This window comes from Electrophorus electricus, chromosome 2 (genome assembly GCF_041902795.1).
Source record: "Electrophorus electricus isolate QZ-2024a chromosome 2, ASM4190279v1, whole genome shotgun sequence".
Lineage (NCBI taxonomy): Eukaryota > Metazoa > Chordata > Actinopteri > Gymnotiformes > Gymnotidae > Electrophorus > Electrophorus electricus.
In genome coordinates this window covers 12,603,664-12,627,571 of record NC_137498.1, presented here as the reverse complement: position 1 = coordinate 12,627,571, position 23,908 = coordinate 12,603,664, and the positions used below count along the sequence as shown (strand labels likewise).

At 42.1% G+C, this 23,908-nt stretch overlaps 1 protein-coding gene across 4 annotated transcripts; it reads right to left on the bottom strand.

Annotated features, from left to right (window-relative positions):
- Positions 1–6,889: 6,889 nt before the first annotated feature.
- Positions 6,890–23,791, bottom strand: LOC145647832 (exostosin-1c-like). Of its 4 annotated transcripts, XM_081695485.1 has the most exons (8): positions 23,653–23,791; positions 19,139–20,740; positions 17,581–17,699; positions 16,894–17,216; positions 15,527–16,523; positions 8,439–8,547; positions 7,191–7,304; positions 6,890–7,001 (listed from the first exon to the last, which is right to left on the bottom strand). In XM_081695485.1, exon 5 carries the CDS (start codon positions 16,176–16,178, stop codon positions 15,759–15,761), a length of 420 nt encoding a protein of 139 aa, XP_081551611.1. In that variant the 5' UTR covers positions 16,179–16,523; positions 16,894–17,216; positions 17,581–17,699; positions 19,139–20,740; positions 23,653–23,791; the 3' UTR covers positions 6,890–7,001; positions 7,191–7,304; positions 8,439–8,547; positions 15,527–15,758. The 4 variants fall into 4 exon arrangements, 3 of the variants coding, with proteins under 3 accessions (XP_081551611.1, XP_081551613.1, XP_081551612.1); XM_081695487.1 differs by lacking the exons at positions 6,890–7,001; positions 7,191–7,304; positions 8,439–8,547 and adding an exon at positions 10,859–11,683; XM_081695486.1 differs by lacking the exons at positions 6,890–7,001; positions 7,191–7,304; positions 8,439–8,547 and adding an exon at positions 11,690–11,861.
- Positions 23,792–23,908: the final 117 nt, after the last annotated feature.

Below are 23,908 nucleotides of genomic sequence, written 5' to 3'. Positions count from 1 at the left end.
TAGTTCACAGTTATACGACCCACGGACTAGTCTGGGAGACATGTGGTTTGATCAGCTTGAGAAATGTTTGTGGTCATGTATTTACGAAGGCTATATTTGAGTTGCTGTTGACTTCCAGTGTTTGTTAGCAGCATTAGGATTTAACAGCTTTTGTTCTAAACTAAAGAGGCAAAAATTTGATTTCAAACATTTCTTAGTCGATAGACCGAATCTGGGATAAGTGGTGAGCTGCTACTCTCAGCTGATCCCAGATATAAATACCTTTGTGCAAATGAACGTATGAGTATGACAACACCTGTAGAGAGAAGGTAACACTCACCATCAGCAGCGTGGAGCACAAGGAGCAGATAAACACACACCTGCATTCTTACTGAGTTACACGCACACTACACACAGCTACAGAAGGACTGCTGATACACACCGTACACTCTTCAATACAGTCTACTGAATGACTTCACAAGTACACTTATATTGGAGAGGAAGTGAATTCAAATGAAACTCTGACAAACTTCTATCCACAACACACACACACACGCGCACACACACACACAGACACACACACACACAAACACACACACACACACACATGCTTCCTTTCTGGGTTTGTGAGTTTAATTAAAATTCCGCTGTGCTGTTCCTCTGAGTGGTGTGTGAATGACATATTTACGTCTTTCACTCACCCATGAAGATTGTCAAACAGTCTCCAAATCCTCATCAGTGTCAATTATCCAGTTCTAAACTTCATGGTTTAATCAGTCAATCACTAAATGACTCTAGCAGCATAAATTCACTCCAGTGACTCCAGGTTAAATACTGTTTTCTTATTTAGTCCTAAGTTATTCTGATGTCACTGTAGTCATGGCTACCAGTTTACAGATGTGAGAATTCCCAGCATGCACCTCTTCCTCCTCATATATGTATTGCTAATCTGGGTGCACTGGGTGCTATGTGTGAAATGTGCTCACTTGTTTATTTCTGTTTGTGTTATTTATTCCTCATTTGTACGTAACTAACACACACACACACACACACACACACACACACACACACACACACATAAACATGCACAGCTTCTGCAGGATGGCCAGACCCACATTTGAAGGACCTGGATAAAGACATAATTTTACAAACATAGTAAATGTACATTCAAAGTGATAAACCTGCTAAAGTGATACACCCCTACCCACCACAAAATATATATATATATATATATATATATATATATATATATATATATATATATATATATATATATATATATACACACACAAGCACCCACACACACCACTGTGGCAACAGCTACCAGTTTACCGATGTGAGTGTTCCCAGCATGCATCTCTTCCTCCTCACATATATATTGCTAATCTGGGTGCACTTTGGTGAGATGTGTGAAATGTGCTCACTTGTTTATTTCTGTTTGTGTTATTTATTCCTCACTTGTTCATTCTGTATATGATGCAGCTCTTGGTCCACTTGGTCAGGAAAACTGGACAGCTCATGCAGATACACACACACATACACATGACCATGCTACTTTTTGAAATTCATGGGCTTTAAGCTCTGCTGTGATCCAGCTCTGAACTTCATGGTGTAATCAGTCAATCACTAACTGGCTCAGTAGGGATTTTGAGGAACAATGTCACATTCACTCCAGTGACACTGTGATGTTTCAGAGAAATCCAGATGCTCGAGGATAAAATTAAACATGGTTTTTTAATCTGAAAAGGATAATCCACCACGGTCAAAACACAGGCAAGGGTCAGAGCCTGTACTATAGGATAAACAGAGCCAGGGAGCATCACAGAGATGAGCTACAGTCCAGGTCAAAATCTAGAGAGACAAAATATCCAGGCAGACAAATCCAAGAGGGGCAAAAAATAGAAGTAAGAAATCAGAAATGGTTCAGAGATCCAATCAGATAAAACATTTACCTGATGTTTTTATCCAAAGCAATTTACAGTTATGACAATTTGAGCTATTGTAGGTTAAGGGCCTTGCTCAGGGGCCCAACAGTGGCAACATAGCAGCATAGACAATGCACAGACAATACAAGTGGCAATATTTCCCAAAATGTCTCTCACAGGCAGTACTACTCTATCCTCATTCGTGTTGTCCTTCTGCTGCTGGGACTCATCCTACTGGACGGAAAGAGGTATTTACATATACCAGTACACACACACAAACACACAAATACATGTATACACATCAATAACTAGACCCACACACCTTATAAAATCAAAGCCCATCCTCCTCTGGCCAACAACGGTCACCACAATGATAATTTAGTAACAATTTTATGAGAAAAATAAATAAATAATAATAAAATGAAAAAATAAGCAGTTAATGTCTAGTCTGGTTCTCTAGAGGTCTTAGTCTTGTCCAAATGTGTGCACATGTCCGAAACCCATCCCACAAGAGAATGTCCATCAAAGGCAACGGAGAATTAGTTGGCTGGGGTGGAGGTGTGGTGGGCTACAACAGGGGACATCAGTGGGTGGAGGGAGTAGCCATGGCAGATGAGACGGGTGTAGGCTCAATAACATCATGACATCAGGGGTAGGTGAACCTCAGCAGAAAGAGAGACTAAATTATTAGGCATGTCCACGTACAAGGGTGTGTATATTAGGGAACTATAATGATCATACCATCCCGTGTCGAACAGAAGAGGATGAGCCTGGATTCTCGATCTCTTAAAGCTGATTTATGTAATTGTTGCCTTGTGATAACACCTGCTGAGAAACCCATTATAAAAATACATTTCTATGGAATTGAATAATGCAAGGCTACAATATAATTTCTAAGGATGGAGTTCCTCATAAAAACACTGTTATTGAACTGATTAAGAATAGCATGGTACTAGGGTTTTGGTTGAGATTATCTGAGGTTATCTGACGTTATCCGGCCAACCCTCGATGGAGACACTGAGCATGTGGTAGGCAAAACTCACATCCTTTTTCTCTTGATGATAAGCCAGTGAAAACATAGTCACTGTGTGAGTAAGTATGTGTGTGTAATGCGAAAACCCACTGGAAAGCAGTACACAGTCAGGCTAGTCATGCTCTGCACATATGGCTTTATTAAATATGTTTATTTATTTAATTTATTGATTGGGGGTGGGGGTGGGGGGCTCAGGAATGATCTCTCAACACTGGCCTGGTAGCAGAGGCCTGACACATGTGACCTCAGACTCTTTGTCACGTACATAGTCATACATGCTATAACTGGCAGTGAAATGCTTTATGTAACTGCTCTGTCCATGGCTGAGGAGAGATACAGGGTAATGGAGAGTGGTTTAATGAATAAATAAATATGTTATGATGAATGAAGACAGGATGTATACTATGCATATATACAATGTACAATTTCCAGTTTTTACAATTTACAATTCACAGTTTTTTTTTTGTTTGTTTGTTTTGTTTTGTTTTATGATGTTTGTGGACATCATACACAGAGTAGTCCCTTCAGTTCCATCAGTTGGCCTGATTCAGGGCCCAAATGGCCTGCGGGAAGAAGCTCCTCTTCAGTCTCTCTGTGTTGGTCTTCAGGGAGCAAAAGCGCTTCCCTGACCTCAACAGAGAGAAGAGCCTATTGTTGGGATGGGTGGATTCCTTCACAATCCTCCTAGCCTTGGTCTGGCACCACTTGTATTAGGTGGTCTACAGGTCAGGAAGTTCCATATGAAGTTCCGCTCTGCTGAACGCACCATGCTCTGGAGTGCTTGTCTGTTTTGCTTGGTGCAGTTCCCAAACCAGACTCATGTGAGGATGCTCTCAATAGTGCATGCCAGGGAGTTGGTGTGGTGGGACCAGGACAGGTCCTGCGAGATGTGAACTCCAAGGTACCTGAAACTGTCTACTCTCTCCACCGTGGTTCCATTAATCCTAACAGGTTGGTAGTGCCGCTCCTGCTTCTTGCTGCAGTCCACAATCAACTCCTTTGTCTTGCTGACGTTTAGGAGGAGATTATTTTCCTGGCACCAGTTTTCCAGGTGTTTAATCTCCTCCAGGTAGGCCCTCTCATCGTTGTCCGAGATCAGACCCATGACGACAGTATCGTCAGCAAACTTGGCATTGATGGTAGAGCTGGAAGTGGCCACACAGCGTAGGTGTACAGTGAGTAGAGCATGGGGCTTAGGACACAACCCTGGGGAGCTAAAGTGCTGAGGGTGAGGGTGGATGAAACATAGTTGCCCACCCGTACTGATTATGGTGTCTCATGTGAGTTTTGTCTCTTACCCCTCCCAGTAATTGTTCCCAGATATTTCCTGTTTGTCTCCTGCTGTATAAATACCCTAATGCTAATGTCTGCAGTCATAGTCAGTGTATGACCCTACTTTCATGTAAATACTTGTGTCATGAAATAACTCAGCTTAATGAATACATCAAATATAACATCCAGGCTCCACTTTTACAGCAGTGTTCTTAATCTATTAGTGGTGTGAGAAAAATATGGTTTGTGGACTAAATTGTGGTAGAAAAGTATTAGAAATGTGTATGCATTTTAATGTGAATATGTGCAGTTTTTAAAGTCAATAAACATTTTGGTCTCAAAACACCTTATGAACACCCCAGAAAAAGGAGGAGACTGTTCTGGTCTGAGAGCTCAGGATGTCTGACGTCTGCTGCAGGTTCATTTCTCACAGTTCCAACCAGTGGGCAGTGGGTACCAGATCAGAGTCTAAAGCCCATTTTAGACCAGAAGTGACAACCGTGTTGCTTCTGTCCCTCTGCAGCTAAACTGTGGTCACACACTCACAAGCTCAGTTTCCTTCTAGTCTATTTCTTGCCTTATGCCATGACAGGCTTATCAGTGGTTTCTAGCTAGAAATAGTACAAAATACTACTTTTATTCGGTAAAGTGTAGTTTAATAATCAAAACAGCACAACTCTGACTGCTGGGTCTATTCTAACGTGAAATTGGGATAAAGGATGATGTTTTAAACACAGACTAAAACTAGAACTAGGCTCCAGTGTGTTCTCAATGGCAGGTCTAGTTTGAATTTAATTTAGTACAAAACAGGTTTAGTATGTGTAGGACTGGTATGGTTACTGATAATTTGGGGAATATTGTGTACTGTGAGAAGAGATGTCAGTACTTCACTGAGAAAAGGGACTGCTCATGTACTACCCAAACCATGTCTATGTTCAAAGGCTGATTAACAGAGTTTATCAAAGTTCAAATAGGTTCTTATTGTGTCTTATTGTTTTTGACTCATTCAGTAAATTCAGAACTTCATATTACTCACAAAAAATCTTAAAGAACTTTTCTACATAAGCAATGGTCAAAAGAAATTATTGTGATGTGGAAACTGAAAAACCAAACAAAAAGCAGGTCCTCTCACTATCTATAAATTCTTAAATGCGTGTGTGTGTGTGTGTGTGTGTGTATGTTTGCATGCTTATAGACTCTGAAGACAAAGCACACAGCATTCTGTAGTGACAGTGCATAATAGTTCAAAGTATATTTACCAATAAAACAAATTTGATACAATGAATAAAATATTAAGTACACAGGACAACATAAGACAGTGCAAACCTAAAATATATCAAGCTATGAAAAAGTAGTGCAAAAATTTGTATATGCGCAAGCTTTGAGGTGATTAACTCTATAAACTGCATTTTAAAACTATAAACTTAGAAAGAGGAGTTTGAGAATAAGAGCGATGGGATAATATATGTCTGTTTGTTTCTCTCCTCTACATCAGACTCCACCCCCTTTGCTTTATAATGAGCATGTGTGTCTCCTATATGGTTTCACAGATGCAGCATCATGGTCAGTGTGGGATTGTAGGATACATCACAAAGGAAGAAACAACCAGAGACCTCACAGGTCAAAGGACATGATGGCACTGTGTGTGGTTTTGTATGTCTCCGTAAAGCTGGTGATGTGAACTTGAAAAGAAACATAAGAGCTCTGGCCAAGTTCATTTGTTCCCAGTTCCTCTCTGCTGGGTGGACATTAGGGTCTGGAGTAATGAAGTAATGCTGTGAGAATTCTGGAGTCAGTGTATGTCCACAGTGGTAGTGGAGATCTAGGTGTAGAGTTGTCAGTGTGTGCTGGGAGTTCAGTGGTGTTTCCATAGAGACAAGGATGCTAAGTTTGTGTTTCTCTTTACTGTACTTCCTCTCACTAAAGGTGAGTGTGAAATTTTCTCTTAATGCTGAGTGACATGAAACTGTACATATATGTGATAATCTAAAAATGTTATTAAAGTGAGTTGAATCATTCAAGATTTATTTGGCTGAATTAGAATCATAACCTGGCTGGTTTTAGAATGAAAATATGATTAAAAGGTCCAGAATGCAAACAAACAAAATATTTGCATGAAGTAAAATTTATTAATCAGAAATAAATCAAAAAGTCAAAAGATGTTCAGAAAATGAAAAGACAGGTTGGGGAAAATGAAGGGAAAAAAGAAATACAAAATAAATTGGTAAAAAGACCTGGGAAAAGTTAAAGAGTAGGGCTAATTTTGTTGGAGCGCTTGGCACAGGACAAGGTGCTTTTTATAGCCTGCCATGCTCGTCTGAAGAAGATGCGTACTCTCTTCAACTTCTTGCATTCTGAGCCTTTATATTTGAAATAAAAGTAGAATTTTTAAACTGGTGTCCATGGAGTGGATGTATGTAAACTCTGATTATTGATGTGGTGCTTTGATGCTACTCACCAGCTGGGGTGTTCTCCACTTTGACTGCCTCTGTAATAGATTCCCCTACTCCACCCAGATCCTCTCTTACATCTACAGATGTTGTTTTTTTCCCCAAAAAATCAATAAAAATGCAATTACATAACAAAGTACAGGAACATATTTAAAGTGAGCAAACATCATGTCCTACTGTGTGTTCTTAATGTAAAGCTAGATTTATGCAAGAAAGTACATCTGCACCTTCTACATGTACACTGTGGTCCAAAGAGCAAATCTCTCCCGTTGACTCTATGATCATAATGTGTTCAGCAGTTATGCTCCGGATGGTACGAACCTCCTTACAGTCCTCCTGTTTCTTGAGTGAGAAATGAGAAATAATCAGTGATGAATTGTAAAGGAAATGAATCATCCATTGACCCCACCTGGGCAGTGGAAACTCCACTAATGGACAGCATATTTTGGATTGCCATCTGTACAAGTCAGGAAAATGTGAAGGCAAAATAAATAAAACCGTGGATGCAGTAAAAAAGATGTAGACACTTACACTTTCTCCCAGATTGGCACAGTAATGTTGCTTAAACCAAGCAATGGGAGCAGGGTCTCTATGACTCTTCTGGCTTCTGGTAATAATATTAATAATGAAGTTGTCCCTTGGCATCTAGAAAGGGCAGAAGAAAGCTCTACTGCACTGAATGATAATAAAGCTGTTTAGTTTCTTTTAAAAAGTTGAAACAGTTTGCATGTGTTTTTGGATATTTAAAAAAAACCTTTAATTTTTAAGAATTAAAGATTTAGTCCTAAGAAGTAATTAAATTTGAAATGAAAATTAGGCTTTGATTACAACACAGTTTTCTACAAAACAAGGCTTATTTTACATGCATTTGTGCACAGGATTACCTTTGTACCCTAGTTTCATATATCTATATGGAAATGATAAATCAAAGCCTGTAGACTTTATATATTTATATACAGTTATTATGTAACCGAACAAATGGCCACCCGTAGCTCAATTTCTTCTACAAATGTTAATAAATGTGAAACAAAGGTTGTCTGTTGTGCGACAGTGCATAATGGCCACACTCGTGGTCTTACAAAGGCTTTTTTAAAACAAGCGCAGAAGTCACTTTCCCTTGTCTCAGTCAACGCATTTCATCTAATGGAGTTCAGTTACGCGAATATTTTCAGCTACGTCTCCTTTTATTCATCAACGTTTCCTTTTAGTTAGTTCATTCTCTACTCACTTATGCCGCATTTTAAAATATTTGTGCGGTCCGTTAAATTAAACAGCTGAGACGTCCCGAGTGCCGCAGGTCCCACAAACTCCCTTGACGTAGACAGACGTTTATTAGACGAACACGAATAACGAACACAGTGGCGCTCACACGAAAAAGGCAAGATGAACATGAGCAACGTTGAACACAGCTTACAAACAAAGTGCACCACGTACGTGAACATTAGCGAACACAGACCGACAGGGATACACACACCAACCGGGGTTTAAACACACACAGACATTAGCAGAATAACCCGCTGCAGGTGTGTGTGACTACATAGTCGTGGTTTCACACAAGACCATGAACTCCCAATGCAGGCGGCGGGCCGTACCACGTGACTAGTGGGGCGGGGAGCTCACTATCAGCCCACTAATTAGTTCTCCGTTCAGTCAAAAGTTCTCCATCATTAAAATGTGTGTTCTCATTTTAAATTCGCATATTGGCTACTTGTTTATAATACGATTCATTTATCAAATATTTAGTATCTGCCTTTGTAGATAAAACTAAATTCTACTTACGTTTTGTTTTCGTTTCTCAGTACCTCTTATGCGTGAAGAATTGTTTGTAGTCTCTGTTGATGTTTTGTCTAAAATGATCGTCATCGGCAAATCCACTCAATAAACTGATCTGGGGTCAGAAATAGAATGACACACATTATGACATAATGGAGCGCTAAATTCTGTTCAGTGGCTGTTTAGAACAATGAAAAAAGTGCAGCTGAAATGACATTATAGTCTCATATTATAAATCACATTTTAAAATCATTTCCCCCTCTTTACGCTATCATTTTGTTATCAGGCTCAGATTAAAAAATCTAAATAAATAAAGTAAATATAACCTATACATGTAAACTATATATTAATTAATTAGTAATCATTCCACATAGGTACAATTCACTCACTCTGTATTCGTTATAATCCAAAGTCATTTGAACACTCATTAAGGATCAAAATGCAACCTAAACAACAACTATAATAATAAATTCTTAAGAAATTATACAATTTTAACTGAAAATTAGGCTTATTGATCACAATACAATGTTCAACAAAACAAGGCTCATCTTTCTCGGGTGTTTCAGTACCAAGGCTATGCAGTTAGGCAAACACTGTCTTGCATAATATATGCTTATATTATGAAATTGAGCCACTAGACAAACAGAATTAAATGCTCCGTTCATTACCGCTTCAAATGGTTTATTATTTTTTAAAAGTGCAGGATTGTAGCCCCAGGCACAAAGAGCATGAAGTGTGCCCTGGGCCAGCACTAATTTGCTGGGCATGACCGTGTGACATCTTGGGCCTGGAAGTCTGTTTCTAGTTTTATTTAAAGGGTCAAACTGCATGAAGTGTGCCCAGGCCCAGAGCTACTTTGCTGGGCATGACTGTGTGACCTCTTGGGACAGGAAATTTGATTGTAGTATTATTTAAAGGGTCAAACTGCGTGAAGTGTGCCAAGGCCCAGAGCTACTTTGCTGGGCATGACTGTGTGACCTCTTGGGCCTGGAAGTCTGGTTGTAGTATTACTTAAAGGGTCAAACTGTATGGTCTGCCCAGTCCCAGAGCTACTTTGCTGGGCATGACTGTATGACCTCTTGGGCTTGGAAATCTGGTTGTAGTATTATTTAAAGGCACAAAGTGCATGAAGTGTGCCCCTAGCCCAGCACTACTTTGCTGGGCACGACTGTGTGACCTCTTGGGCCTGGAGGTCTGGTGATTCCATTATATAAAACGTCAAATGGCCTGAAGTGTGCCCAGGCCCAGAGCTACTTTACTGGGTATGATTCTGTGACCTCTTGGGCTTGGAGGTCTGTTTCTAGTTTTGCTTAAAGGGTCAAACTGCGTGAAGTGTGCCAAGGCCCAGCGCTACTTTGCTGGACATGACCGTATGACATCTTGGGCCTGGAAGTCTGTTTCTAGTTTTATTTAAAGGGTCAAACTGCATGGTCTGCCCAGGCCCAGAGCTACTTTGCTGGGCATGACTCTGTGACCTCTTGAGCCTTGAAATGTGGTGCTTTGAATGATTTAAAGAGTGAAACAGTCTGAAGTGTGCCCAGGTTTAAAGCAACCTTGCTGGGCTTGACTGTGTGACCTCTTGGGCCAGGAAGTCTGTTTCTAGTTTTATTTAAAGGGTCAAACTGCTTGAAGTGTGCCCAGGCCCAGAGCTACTTTGCTGGCTATGATTCTGTGACCTCTTGGGTCTGGAAAGATTTACAGAGTGAAACGGTCTGAAGTGTGCTCAGGTTTAAAGCAACCTTGCTGGGCATGACACTTTGAACTCTTGGGCCAGGAAGTCTGTTTCTAGTTTTAATTTAATTAAGATTTAATTAAGAGGCAAAAAGCAAAAGTAAAAATAATGTATATGTAACATGCTGCAACCGTCCCTGATCTGTGCTGAGACCGTCCCCAGGATTGAGGTCAGTTGCAACATCTGACTTCTTCTATTCAACTAAATAAGTGGATGTCATGTGTAATCATTTTTAAATGGCATGACTAATTAGAAGACAGATGTAAGCTTTATATGTAAAGAAGTGGTTGGTCTAGTCCAAAGAGTCTCTGAGTAACTGAGAGAAAAAAGTGTTGCACTCATCTCATTCTACCTGTACATGCTATGACAAGAAATGACGAGAAACACTATTCATTAGGAAAAGTCCTTGAAGTCCACAGGTAAGAGTGCTTATGTTTATTATGATAAGTAAAACTTTTCTTCAAATAAATTGAACCAAATGCACTTTGACCTTTGCTGGGAAGTACGGGAGGATTTTCTGAAGAGCTAAGAGACTTTAAAAGTATTACCTCTGAACTTACATCTGCAAAGTGTTACATCTGAACTTGCAACAAGTTGATCTAATAAAGACATTTTTACAACAAAGTAGGCCTTAATCCCATTTCACACCAGAAGCAGTGCATCGAGTGTTAAAATGAAAGCTAAAACTGGCTAAGTTATAAGTATATAAGTCTATAGACTACTAACGAAATGTCTACAAAGACAGACTGAATTGTCTGAATAAATTTAAAGAGGCAGTATGTTCCAGGTGACTATGTTGTCCTCTACACTCTGTCAGAAACCTTGGCCTCACCATGGAGAAACAATTCCATCTGGAGGACTAAAAGAGAATTTCATTTTGATGGACTATTAATCTAACAATGATTAATACATGTTTAAAAATAGTGTATAAACAGTGTATATAAAAAAGAGGAACTATCAAAACAGTACTTTACTGGAGAAGGTAAAAATTTTAATAAATATAATACTCCTCAGAAACTGCAATGTCTCATTTATATGCACTGTAGTGTAACTGAACTTTAAATTTCAATAAAAATGAATTGAACAGTTGTTCATCTATACAGTGCAGGCTATACAATCTCTAGAGATACTTTGATGGTTATTTGCAACATCTATTCACCTATCCTATCTATACTATAATTCCTTGCTTTTAGTTGATAAGTAACATGCAGTCTATTGGTGAAATATAAGACATGCTGAAAGATAGATAAGCCTCTACTCACATGTTGTTGAGAATTGGTTAATAAGATATTCATAACTTTGAACAGTCAATAGTCTAGAGATGGTCTGTTGAATGTCTAAATGCAGACAATCCAAATAAAGGGTTACCCAGATAGGATCAGTTGTGTAGCTCTTTGGCTGTCCTTCTGATCAAGTATTTAGGTCCATAGACGGTACATTGAGAAAGTGTGTAGGTCTGTAGTGGGCCTGTTAATGTCTGTTGTCTGTTCCATCTCCATCAGTGTGGCAGGAACTGATGCTGAGGTAAAATGGATGATAAATTCTTAATTTCAGGAGGCATGGTGATACTACAACAGCTTGTTTATGTTGTTTGTAGCTTTGGTCCTCTTGGTACAGTAGACCACAGCCACGATGATGTGGTGGAAGATCACGGTGACCAAAGCAAAGAGGGATGTAGGGCAGAGTCTGAGGAGAGACTGTAACAACACTGAGGAGTGAGGGGTGGTGCAGCGCAAAGACAACTCTGAATGTTGAAAATGAAGATGAAATAATCCTTTTACTCATTCAGGAGACAGTTGGCCCTGAGCCATATTGCACACATTATCTCTAGTCATTATTTAAAAGCTATGCTATGTTTAAAAAGTTATACTTTTTATGGGCATTTTTAAACATACAAGCCCACTGATATATGTTTTACATTGTACATTGAGCCTGATGTATCTGTTTTGAGCTCCTTTATGATTGCATAAGTACAGCCCGCCATCCTCCTCAGTCAGGTGTGATATGAGTAGAGAGAGATTTCTTAGAGAGTGTGCAGTACAGGTGAATTCTGTTTCTGTACTGTTCACTCTCACTCCACCTGTTTCTGGTTGAACTGTGCCTGGCACAGTGTAACCTCTCAGGTCTGGCGTGTGGGTCAGTGCAGGAGCAGGGCAGCAGGACCGAGTCAGGAGCAGGGCTGCAGGACCGAGTAAGCAGTGACGTTCTCCATCTCGACGTTCCCTGCCAGACTGCAGACTGAACCACCACAGACACCCTCCATAAGCTCATGTAGACCCAACAGGAGGCCGTGCTAGTTTGGGGTATGTTTTCGATTTCAATTAAAAAGCAAAATGACACCACCTAAATGCTTTGACCCAGATGCTTCATCTGGAGTGATTTTCTGCAGTGATCCCTACACTCTCAGAATGGAGAAGTGAGAGAAGCTTGTTCAGAGAGAGTTTTATGTATTACGTGTGTTAACGGCTCAAGTAAGTTCATAGCTGCAGTTTTAATCTAAAATTAAAATTGTCATCTACTACCTCAGTGCTGACTGCTTGCAACCCTAACGGCATTCATTACAACAAATGGTGCATTTGAGTAACATCTGCTTATAGTACTGCTCTAAACACAGTTTAACACAGAAGGTCTGGAACAGTCAAAAGTTGTGGGTTCAGTCTAATGATGACAGTATCACTGTGCTTGATAGAGATTTAATGGTGAGTGCGGTGTCTTTATATTCTCTCCATTTAAGATAACACCTTTACACTCCCCCATCCCCTTCAGTCAGGTGTGATATGAGGAGAGAGAGATTTCCTGGAGCATGAACAGTACCCAGCTGAACTCTGTTTCTGCACTGTTCACTCTCACTGGTGATCACGTCCCATGTGTTTCTCTTAGTGTTGTGTTTCGCCCATGTGCTATCCAATGTGCAGCCTGCAGAAACGTGTGTGTTTTGTAAACGTCTGTGTGTGTGCGTTTGTGTGTGTGTTAACAGTTGTTAATGTGTTATTCCCACAGGATGATGTCACTTACTCCACTGTAGTACACAGTCAGAAAAGCAAACCAGCGTCCACTCCAATGGATAATGCAGATTATACAGAATATGCCAGCATCAAATTAAATTCAAATTAAACACACACACACACACACACACACACACACACACACACACACACACACACACACACAAATGCAATCAAGCAAATGGAAAAAAAAAAACAATCATACAAAAACATGGCTGGTAGCCAATAAATAGCCAGTATTTTATTTGTTTCATCACTGTAAATGCCTCATTAGGGGTTAATCTGCTGAAAGGTGATTTGAATACTTCTGTGAATTGTTAGCTTTTCTGCATGTAATTTATTTAGTAGTAGTGCTTTTTGCTTTAATGAAATAAAAAATGATGTGTAAATTTTCACGGTAAGGCCCCTCCTCCCAGACGTCTCTGTGTGTGTGTTTGCATGTTTGTTCATATGGCCACGCCCTCCCCGTGTTTCACACCTGCTTCTCATTACTTTGTGTCATTACTGTGCGTGTATATAAGCCTCATGTTTAGTAGTGGATGTTGTCGATGATAGGCTAATACAATGTGCTATGTTGTCTGTTGTCTGGCGTTAATAAATGTAACTTTTGTCGGCTCGTTCGTGCATCCTGCCTAGCCTCCATCGTTACATAAATGTGCATATAATTTTATGTCAAGTGCTTTATTGTTGACTGTAGCCATTACTTGACTGTGAGAATTTATTTCTGTTTTAAAAATAAAGAGCAAAAGCCAGATGAGTGTGGTTTCTATTTTTACCTGCTTAAAATGACACATTACACCTTTATAGAGGTGAAGCACTAAAATGAGTTTAGACTGTGTACTGAGTTACCAGTCTATAGGTACACCTGCCCCATAGCTATGACTGTAGAATTAGTTTAGGCTTTCTCTCTCTCTCCCTCTATCACAGACTACATCTCTTCCCAGCTCTCCCTCTCTCTCTCTCTCTCTCCCTCCCTCAACTGGCCATTAGCGGCTGTAATTTAGAGCCCTCTGATGCGTGTTATCGGCGGGGCTGCCATTTCTCTCTCCGTCCATCACCCCTCCGTCCCTCTCTCTCTCTTTCCCCTTATCCCTGCGGGCGAGAAGGAAAGTGAACCTCACAAAGACATCTAACAGGCTTCCAAAGAGGGCCTCTCATTGACTCCGAGTCACTCGATAATTAAACACACTCGGCTGTGCGTGCGTGTGCGTGCGTGTTTAAGGAATCCCACCCTCCTCTGCCTCTCCGATCCTGCTTAATTTAATAGAGGGCCAATTATCGACTGTACTGCCACTTTGAAATCCCTTTCAATTTATTTAAAACTGTAAGTGTCTGAGGGTCAGGACCTCTGGTTTCATTCATACAGGAACACTTCACATATCACTCCAGTTAAAGCCAAGATCCAGATTCCCCCATCAGACCACGGCTCCAGTCACGTGACAGGATGTTAGTTTTATTTATTTGTGTATATAAGGGCACAGGGCAGACGTTGTGACTGAGGGTTATTCTATTAGCAGGTCATTTGCTGCAAATATTTCAACAGCAACTGGGAATTTATTGTCTGGCCTCAGATCTTTGCTGAAGGACTCGAGAAAGCAAAGAAAAGAAAATCAGAATTTAAAAGACAAACAGCAGGGCTCCGCCCTTCGGCCCCGCCCATGGGCCCCACCCCCTTGCATTACCTAATAAACGTGTACAGGTTCTTTTTCTCTGTTCTAAGGGTGGGTGGGGCCTCTCCTTGTGCCCTGCTCCAACAACAACCAGCCATTGGCTCTCGGTCCCAGCCTGCTGCTACATTAGACCTCCCCCTTCTAGAACGATCCAATCACACCTCAGCCTTCGGACCGGCCGGCGCTGGTCGACCTAGCTGTTCATGCATTTTGCGGGTATGCTGTTTCCAGTAGAATTGTGTGCGTACTCACGTACGGACGATGACGCGCGCTTGCAAGAATCCCTTGCAAAAAGATTTGAACCCGCCGGGAACGTGACAAACAAGAAAGAGCCAGTGAGACAAGCGTGAGACCAGGATGAAACAACTAGGGCCAGACCTCTTCCCATGGGCCACGAAGTTAAACAGGCCATTTTACACATCCACCCTGGATTATGGAAATGACAGCAGGCATGTGTGTGTGTGTGTGTGTGTGTGAAGAAGAGAGACAGAGACAAAGAGAGAGAGAGAGAGCGCCTCATCAGAGCGACAGCTTCAAGAGCCAATCACTGGGCCCACGCCGCACAGAGGGACCCGCCCCTCGCGCTCGGGGCACTCCCACGCGAGCACCCACTTTCCACCGCAGCCACCCGAGCCGCGAAACGCTCCATGAGAACTCCCTATGGGTCGGGAACGGGAGCTCACTTACTTTTCGTATTCCTCGTTGTCCCGGTCGCAGCGGCTGTCCTTGTGCTTCTCCCAGTCCTTTCCATGCCTGCAGGTGGTCAGCAGGATCACGTCGTCCCCATTGTGGACGTGGTGCAGAGCGTTCCGGGTCTCTGAGCCAATGCTGGTGAAGTAGCGCTTCCCCTTGAACACCAGCAGGTACCTCCGGGCGGGCGGCACGTCGTTGGCCGTCAGCCGGATCCTCCCGCTGCCCTTCAGGGGGTGCTCCCTGGGGAACAGCGGGATGGAGACGTCGAAGCCGGGTCGGAAGTTCCTTGCACCGGCGCTGGCCTTGGCCAGCACGGCGTGTCCGGCGTCGAAGCCCAGATCCTCCGCGTAGTCAGGCCAGGTGTAGAGGTTGAAGACCAGGTGGTTGCGCCCCTTGTTCCAGAGAGCGGCAGCGCCCGGATGCGGCCCCGGTCCTGGTCCAGCATGTCTACGCCGAGCACGAAGAGGCAGGCCTCGGCCGGGTCGCGTGTGCGGTACCGCGACTCCTCAATGGCGGCCAGCACCTTGCGGTAGCCCTCCGACACGGCCTCGCCACTCGCCGGCGGGTGCACGTAGATGCGGAAGGCGTGGCGGCAGCGGGAGAAGTCGAAGCAGGTCTTCATACGGCATCGTCGGCTCTTGTACATGTTCCGGTGGACGTCGCGGCGCTCGCGGGGGGAGGTGTGTTGGTGCAAGAGGAGGGGACCATCCTCCTCATGCTCCGCCCCCTCCAGGTAGGACCGCAGCGGCGGGGGGGCCGGCAGCACCGGGCCCTGGGGGAGGCGGGTGTGGAGCTCGGCCACGCGCAGGGTCCAGGCGTAGGCTAGAAGCAACGCGCACGCCCCCGCCGACACCAGCAGGTAACGTTTCTTGGCCTGCAAGTGGACAGCTGGCGAGACGGCGTGACACGGGGACGGCAGGCAGGGGTGACGCTCAGCCTGTAACAAGGACTCCCATACCAGCGCTATAGCATAGTGTCAGAGCACAGGCCACTGTGGATGGGGACACACACACACACACAAACACACTTTTTGCTTAAACAAAAGAGAGTTGTTAACCAAACTGGTGGTATTTATAGGTTTTCTGGTACAAGTACATCGATTTAGTTATAGGGATGTTAGATATTCATGACATGGTAAAAATGTGTGTGTGTCTTTGTGTGTGTGTGTGTGTGTGTGTGTGTGTGTGTGTGCGTGTGTGTGTGCGCGCGTGCGCCGTTAGTAAAGAGCCACGGCACCGTTTCCACAGCAAGAACAGTTTATCACCCTCTTGAATAACGCGCATGTTTTTGAAAAAACATCCGAGCAAGGTGAAAATAAGTGCACGTGCGCGGAAACCGGTCCGCCGGCAGGTGCCGCTTACCTCGCCTGGGCACGTGTTCACGCGCGGGCAACTTTTCTCGGAGCCCTGGTCCTCAATGCACGTCACCGTCGACCAAGCGGGTCCATTGATAATTAACGCAATGCTGAGGCATTTTTGGTTTGTAAAAAAAAGAGGTAATTTCTCTCTCTGTGTGTGTTTTGTATAGTGTGTATTAGTCTTGTGTCCGATCACCCGCATGATGCTGCCCAGTCCTCCTGCGCTGCCCAGTGTTCGGTCCCCATCCTCAGTAAAGTGATCCTGCAGTAAGAAGTAGTGCTACACAGTGATCCCCCTCAGTACTGTTTGGTCACATCATTTCACTCCTGCACATAAAGTGATCAGAGGGCCAAACTGAATGTGTAGCTTAGCAAATATTAGACAGATCAGACAGGAAGAGCTCTAGACTACATGCTGATCAAAATAAACATTGATCATTTAATCAGGTAAACATGAGGATGGTCTGATAACATTCATATTATTCATAAAGTACAGGTGGAATGCAGCAGTCTATGATCATGTTGTAGTTTTCATACTATTAAGAAAAAACTACTTAAGAGAAGCTGTGAAATCCACAAACTGACACAGAACCACTAAAGGAGTCACCAAAGTAAAGACCACTTTGGATGTAGATAGTACAATGTCATCACAACCCAACAGTCATCACAGGAAGTAGAAACATTTTCTCACCTTTTCTGTTACTTTGTTCTTTTTGTTGTTAAAGCTGTCAAAAGCTGTTTAACAACTGTTTGATGATGGTGGATATCTGTAAAGTAACTAATTGAGGCTGTAGGCTAGTGTGCACTGCGCTGTAACAACAACAACAACAAAATAAAATAAAAACTGTAAAAAGACAAAACCCCCAGCATGGACTGTCTAAGCTTCCTGGCCAATTGATGAACAAATGAGGAATAAATAACACAAACAGAAATAAACAAGTGAGCACATTTCACACGTAGCACCGAGTGCAACCAGATTAGCAATACATATGTGAGAAGGAAGATGTGCATACTGGGAATTCTCACATCTGTAAACTGGTAGCTATAACTATGGTGGCATCAGAATAACTTGGGACTAAATAAGAAAAGTCTTTAAACTGGAGTCACTGGAGTGAATTTATGCTGCCAGAGTCAGTCAGTGATTGACTGATTAAACCATGAACTTCAGAGCTGGATCACTGTCACTGATGAGGATTTGGAGACTGTTTGACAATCTTCGTGGGTGTGTGAAAGAAGTAAACATTTTGCTCACACACCACTCTCCGCTCCTTTAGTTTAGAACAAAAGCTGCTAACATTGCTAACAAACACTGGAAGCCAACAGCAACGACAGCTAATAGGATTTGTAAATAAGTCAGATATCGAGCTACATGTCCTCAAACCTCATCCAGGTCGCTTCCCGGTGACGTGTTTCTTCACTTGTCTAGTTCACAGTGAGTTATACGACACACCGACTAGTCTGGGAGACATTTATTAACACTTGGATGCGGTTTGACCGGCTTGAGAGAAGTTTGTGGGCATGTATTTACGAAGGCTATATTTGAGTTGCTGTTGACTTCCAGTGTTTGTTAGCAACGTTCGCATTTAACTGCTTTTGTTCTAAACTAAAGAGGCAAAATTTGGACTTCAAACATTTCTTGGTCGATAGACAGAATCTGGGGTAAGTGGTGAGCTGCTGCTCTCTGCTGCTCCCAGATATAAATACCTTTGTGCAAATGAATGTATGAGGATGACAACACCTGTAGAGAGAAGGTAACACTCACCATCAGCAGCGTGGAGCACAAGGAGCAGATAAACACACACCTGCATTCTTACTGAGTTACACACACACTACACACAGCTACAGCAGGACTGCTGATACACACCGTACACACTCTTCAATACAGTCTACTGAATGACTTCACAGCTACACTTATAGTGGAGAGGAAGTGTATTCAGATGAAACTCTGACAAACTAAGCTCAACACAACACACACCAAATATAGAGATGCGGTAGGTTTTGTAAGCCGTCATGTGGTACGTCCTCTTTCTTTCTTATCATTCAGTGATCTATCAGATATTCTCACATTGTCAGTGAGGACGGTCTCATTCTTAGTTAAGTGGCTCCGTCCTGTCACAGAGACACGATGTAGAAGCTCAGGGGGTGAGACCCAATATAACCTCCCTCACTGTTGTTTGGTCAGTTCATTTCACTACGACACTCAAAGTACTTCAAAGGCTTATTAATGAAAACAGTGTAACGCTTCTTACCTGGAGTGAGGAACAGGTGCTACGGGGTAACCGCGATGCGTGGAGTAAACATGGAGTGACACACACACTGGTGTGGACAATCTGAAAGACTTTTATTCTCTCCTGGACCACTTCAATACCATCACTGTATTTATACGGAAAGGAAACAGTAAAAAGCACCGTACAGCGTTAACAAAAAAAAAAAAAAAAGGAGTGTTGAGAAGGCGAGCAGAAAGGTGACGGTTCCTCCCCCTCTCTCTCTCTCTCTCTCTCTCTCTCTCTATCTACATAACCATAAAGCTCCCTCTTAAAGGCGCAGTACAACTGTGTCTGTTACAACAGCAGGTGGAATTACGGCAGCCACAGAACTGGCTACCTGAGACTTTAAAAATAGTTTGAACAGATGTTTAAAGGAGTATTTAATTTCAAAACATTATTTTTTATTTATTTATACATAATGCAGTGCATGAAACATAAGTCAGGGTGTATTTTTAATTGCACCTGTTCAGTTTGAGTAGTGTGGTTAAATTTCAAATTTGATATGGAATTTGTTTGCAGGAGTAACGTGTTTGTTGGCCAAAAAACTGGTCCTCCTTCTGTAAGAATGTCACTCCACCACTAGAGATGTGAACTCTACTCACACCACAAATGTACTGTTGCTTTCAGACTGGACTGTCCAATTAAAATGAAAGCTAAAATAACCAAGTTGACAGTCTATAGACTATTAAATAAATGTCTACAATCATGGACTTAATTCTCCAAATAAAGTGAAAGCTGCACTATGTAGAATGTATGTTGTCCACTACACTATCTGACAGAAACCTTGGCCTCACCATTAAGAACCAATGTAATCGTGAGGACTTACTGTGCCCTGGTCCTACATGGCACTGTGTTTACCGTCCCCTCTGCCCTGATGGCACAATGTTTACCATGCCCTGGGCCCTGGGTGGTGCTGTGTTTACTGTGCACAAACTCAGGCATCTGAATGGTAATAAAGGATTTGAGTGAGACCTGAATGGGTCTTCATTTGTTTTGACAGACCAATCATAGCAGCCTCTAACACACAAATCAGGGGCAGTTATAACATTAGGTTGGTGATATTTGTCATTGTTTCATACACATATTACTTAAGTTATGGAAACTATGTAATTCTAAAACAGATGTGGCAATGTGACAAATATACATTAACCTCCAAACTCTCTGACTTACCTGTGACTCATTTATAAATGAGTTCTTTCAAATCAAAGTGTATTTATATAACACTTTTTACAACAGATGTTGTGAAAAAACAGCTTTACAAATGATCAAGTCCAAGCTCTCAGGGAGCAAGCCAAGGGCAACAGTTCTAGACAAATCTCCCTAGAGGAAGAAGTAAGAGGAAGAAACTTTGAGAGGAACCAAGACTCAAAAAGGGGGCCCATCCTCCTCTGGCCAACAATGGTCACCACAATAATAACAATTTAAAAAGAATAAGTGAAAAAATAAGCAATTAATGTCTAGTTCAACTTTCTAGAGGTCCTGTTCTTGTCCCGAGGTGTGCATTCCCAGTGTGTTGTCTTGTATGTTGATTCACTATGATGATCTGATCACAGCAGTTGGTGCAACATCCAGGCCCCTCTGAGTCTGTCAGGGTTCAAAATCAGATTTATCACCTCTGGTTTGGCGTCAGATAACGTAATAAGAATCACAGTAACACTGCTTCTAAGCCAGTAACTAGAGGGGCCATAATTTTAAAAATATGTATACAGTTCTGGTTTGACCATTTGAGCAGTGACTGAGTCAGAAATCAGACTTCAAAATGCTGTTCTCAATTTAAAGAATGTACGATGTATGGTAGCTAGGTCTGACATTGAGGATTTTAGATGGGATCTCTTTTTTTTAAGCTGGTAAATTAGAGAGTAAGAATTTTAGTTCTTTTTTCAAATGTATTTGATCTTATAGGATTTAATGTCTGTACTGGATCTGAAAACCCCCTTGTCCTGTAACAGATAACTTTATTATATATCTCTAGAATTAGGTAAAACCATGCATATTAAATGTAATATGTTTTAAACCATTTTATTCTTAGATTTAGTGCTTAGATTTTTGCCAAGGCCCAATCCCCTCTCATTTTTCCTCCTACCCCTTGTTTTCAAGTGTCATCTTGCCCCTTGGGACTGAGTTACAAAGGGTAGTGGTTGAAATCTTCCCCCTTGCTTCTGCATCCATTTTATCAATGATTCACAAGGGATTCTGAGAAATTTCACACTCAATTGACTCTGAAAACCATTTAGCACTAACAGTGCACCCTAGCCCTCTGTCGGACATCCAACCCCTACTTATGAACACCACATATGGAGGGCCAGGGTTAAGTGGTTGGGTCAAGGGGTGAAATGTGATTGGGCCCAAGTGAAGGTGTATGAGGCAGAGGAACATGGGAAATAATGATGTTTCTGTGGACCACGATGACTGGATTTAGAACATCTGTGCTAGCTGAGCTGTTTTTAAAAACACACGTGGTCTGAGCGAGCTGTTAGTTGTGCTTTTAGTCCTTGTGGTTTTAACCAGCAGTTTTTAGTATTAAGTGTAACGGCTCATAGCAAAGGCAGAGTCTAATTATAACTGATCACCCAGGCTCTCTTTAACTGGCTTGTCAAATATCTTTCAAATACATAATAAATAGAATAATACAAATATTTACACTTTATTACAAGAAAATATGATTTGTGGTGGAGGGGACATCCATAGTTTGAAACACCATTCATTACCGAAAAAACAACCCGCTCTATTGCTGATTTTATATATTTATGCTGTATGATATTTGCTGTATTTATGTATTTTATGTTTATAAAGTGTTATGGCTACACTATAAGTAGCCTATGCAGTTTTTGTCCACCAGTAGACTGGCTGTGTTATATGGCTGCTTTAACGGCAAGGTGTCAACAAGCAGCCTTTTCCAGCCTTCTGGTGGTTTCTCAAGCCTCGTCTTTCTTCCCCCACAGACACCCCCACACTGAAACCACAACATGCATGTCTAGTTCACAGAGGCACCAGGGGCCCTGTGGGCTCTGTGAAACTACACAATGAAAAAACAGACCTCAGGTGTTCTCAGGACTCACAAGACACTACATTACTGTATTGACATCCTTGTGGACGTCAGTGAAGTACTGCTGAGAGTTCTGGACTGATCTCTGGAGTCAGTGTGTGTCTACAGTGGTAGTGGAGTTCTGGGTGTAGAGTTGTCAGTGTGTGCTGCTGTTTCCATAGTGATAAAGCTGCTGAGTTTGTCTTCTCTTCACTAAAGGTGAGTGTGAAATTCTCTTTTAATGCTGAATTGCATTAAATTGTACATTTATTTGTTAATATAAAAATGTTATTTAAGCAAGCTGACTTTTTTCAGGTAGAACTGGAAAAATATTTTGCTTAACAAATAATTATTAAATATTTCTGCATATCTTATGATTCCATCTTATGAAGTCTGTGTACTTTTTAATATAGTTAAAATATAATTGTCCTATATTTCCTGGTATATGTTTCTATAGGCTACACTGTAGTAAAGAGTAGAAGACAATTGCATGTTATTGCTTTAGTACGTCTTTGTCTCCATGTGCTTTTGTATGTTTTGGTTCGTAGCTCCTCCCCTGCTCTGCCCCTTGACATGTGTCTCATGTGAGTTTTGTCTCTTACCCCTCCCAGTAATTGTTCCCAGATATTCCCTGTTTGTCTCCTGCTGTATAAATACCCTAATGCTAATGTCTGCAGTCATGGTCAGTGTATGACCCTACTTTCATGTAAATACTTGTGTCATGAAATAACTCAGCTCAGTGAATACATCAAATATAATATACAGGCTCCACTTTTACAGCAGTGTTCTTAATCTATTAGTGGTGTGAGAAAAATATGGTTTGTGGACTAAATTGTGGTAGAAAAGTATTTGATATGTGTATGGCATCTTAATGTGAATATGTGCAGTTTTTAAAGTCAATAAACATTTTGCTCTCAAAACACCTTATAAACACCCCAGAAGAAGGAGGAGACTGTTCTGGTCTGAGAGCTCAGGATGTCTCACGTCTGCTGTGGTTTCATTTCTCACAGTTCCAAGCAGTGGGTAGTGGGTACCAGATCAGAATCTAAAGCCCTTTTTAGACTAGAAGTGACAACTCTGTTGCTTCTGCACCTCTGCAGCTAAGCTGTGGTCACACACTCACAAGCTCAATTTTGTTCTAGTGTATTTTTTGCCTTATGCCATGACAGGTGGTTTCTAGCTAGAAATAGTACAAAATACTACATTTATTCTGTAATGTGTAGTTTAATAATCAAAACAGCACAACTCTGACTGCTGGGTCTATTCTAGTGTAAAATTGGGATAAAGGTTCTAAGATGGCGCCGGTGAGGTCGGCTGCCGTCACGACTGCTCCGTCCACACCTGGCACTTTTTTCGCTCTTTTCGCTCTTCCCGCTACCCCTGACTTCTCCGCAGCCCTTCTCTACACACCACGGCGCGTATCTCGTACAGCAGAGATGCCCTTATTTCTCTTAATCTACATAGCACTCACCTCAAACCGTCTGTAACCCCGGACCCAAGATGGCCGACGGAGATCCTGAGGGAAAACAGAAGACGCGGCGCGAGGAAAAGGCCGCGAGTACATGTTCGAGTACCTCACGAGTACAAGTCCGCAGCATACGGAGTGCGCAGGGCGGTGAGGGAGGCGAAGCGGCGCTACGGGAAGAAACTAGAGACACAGTTCCAGCAGAGTGGCTCTAGATCCCTGTGGCAGGGACTACGGATGATCACGGACTACAGGAGCCCAC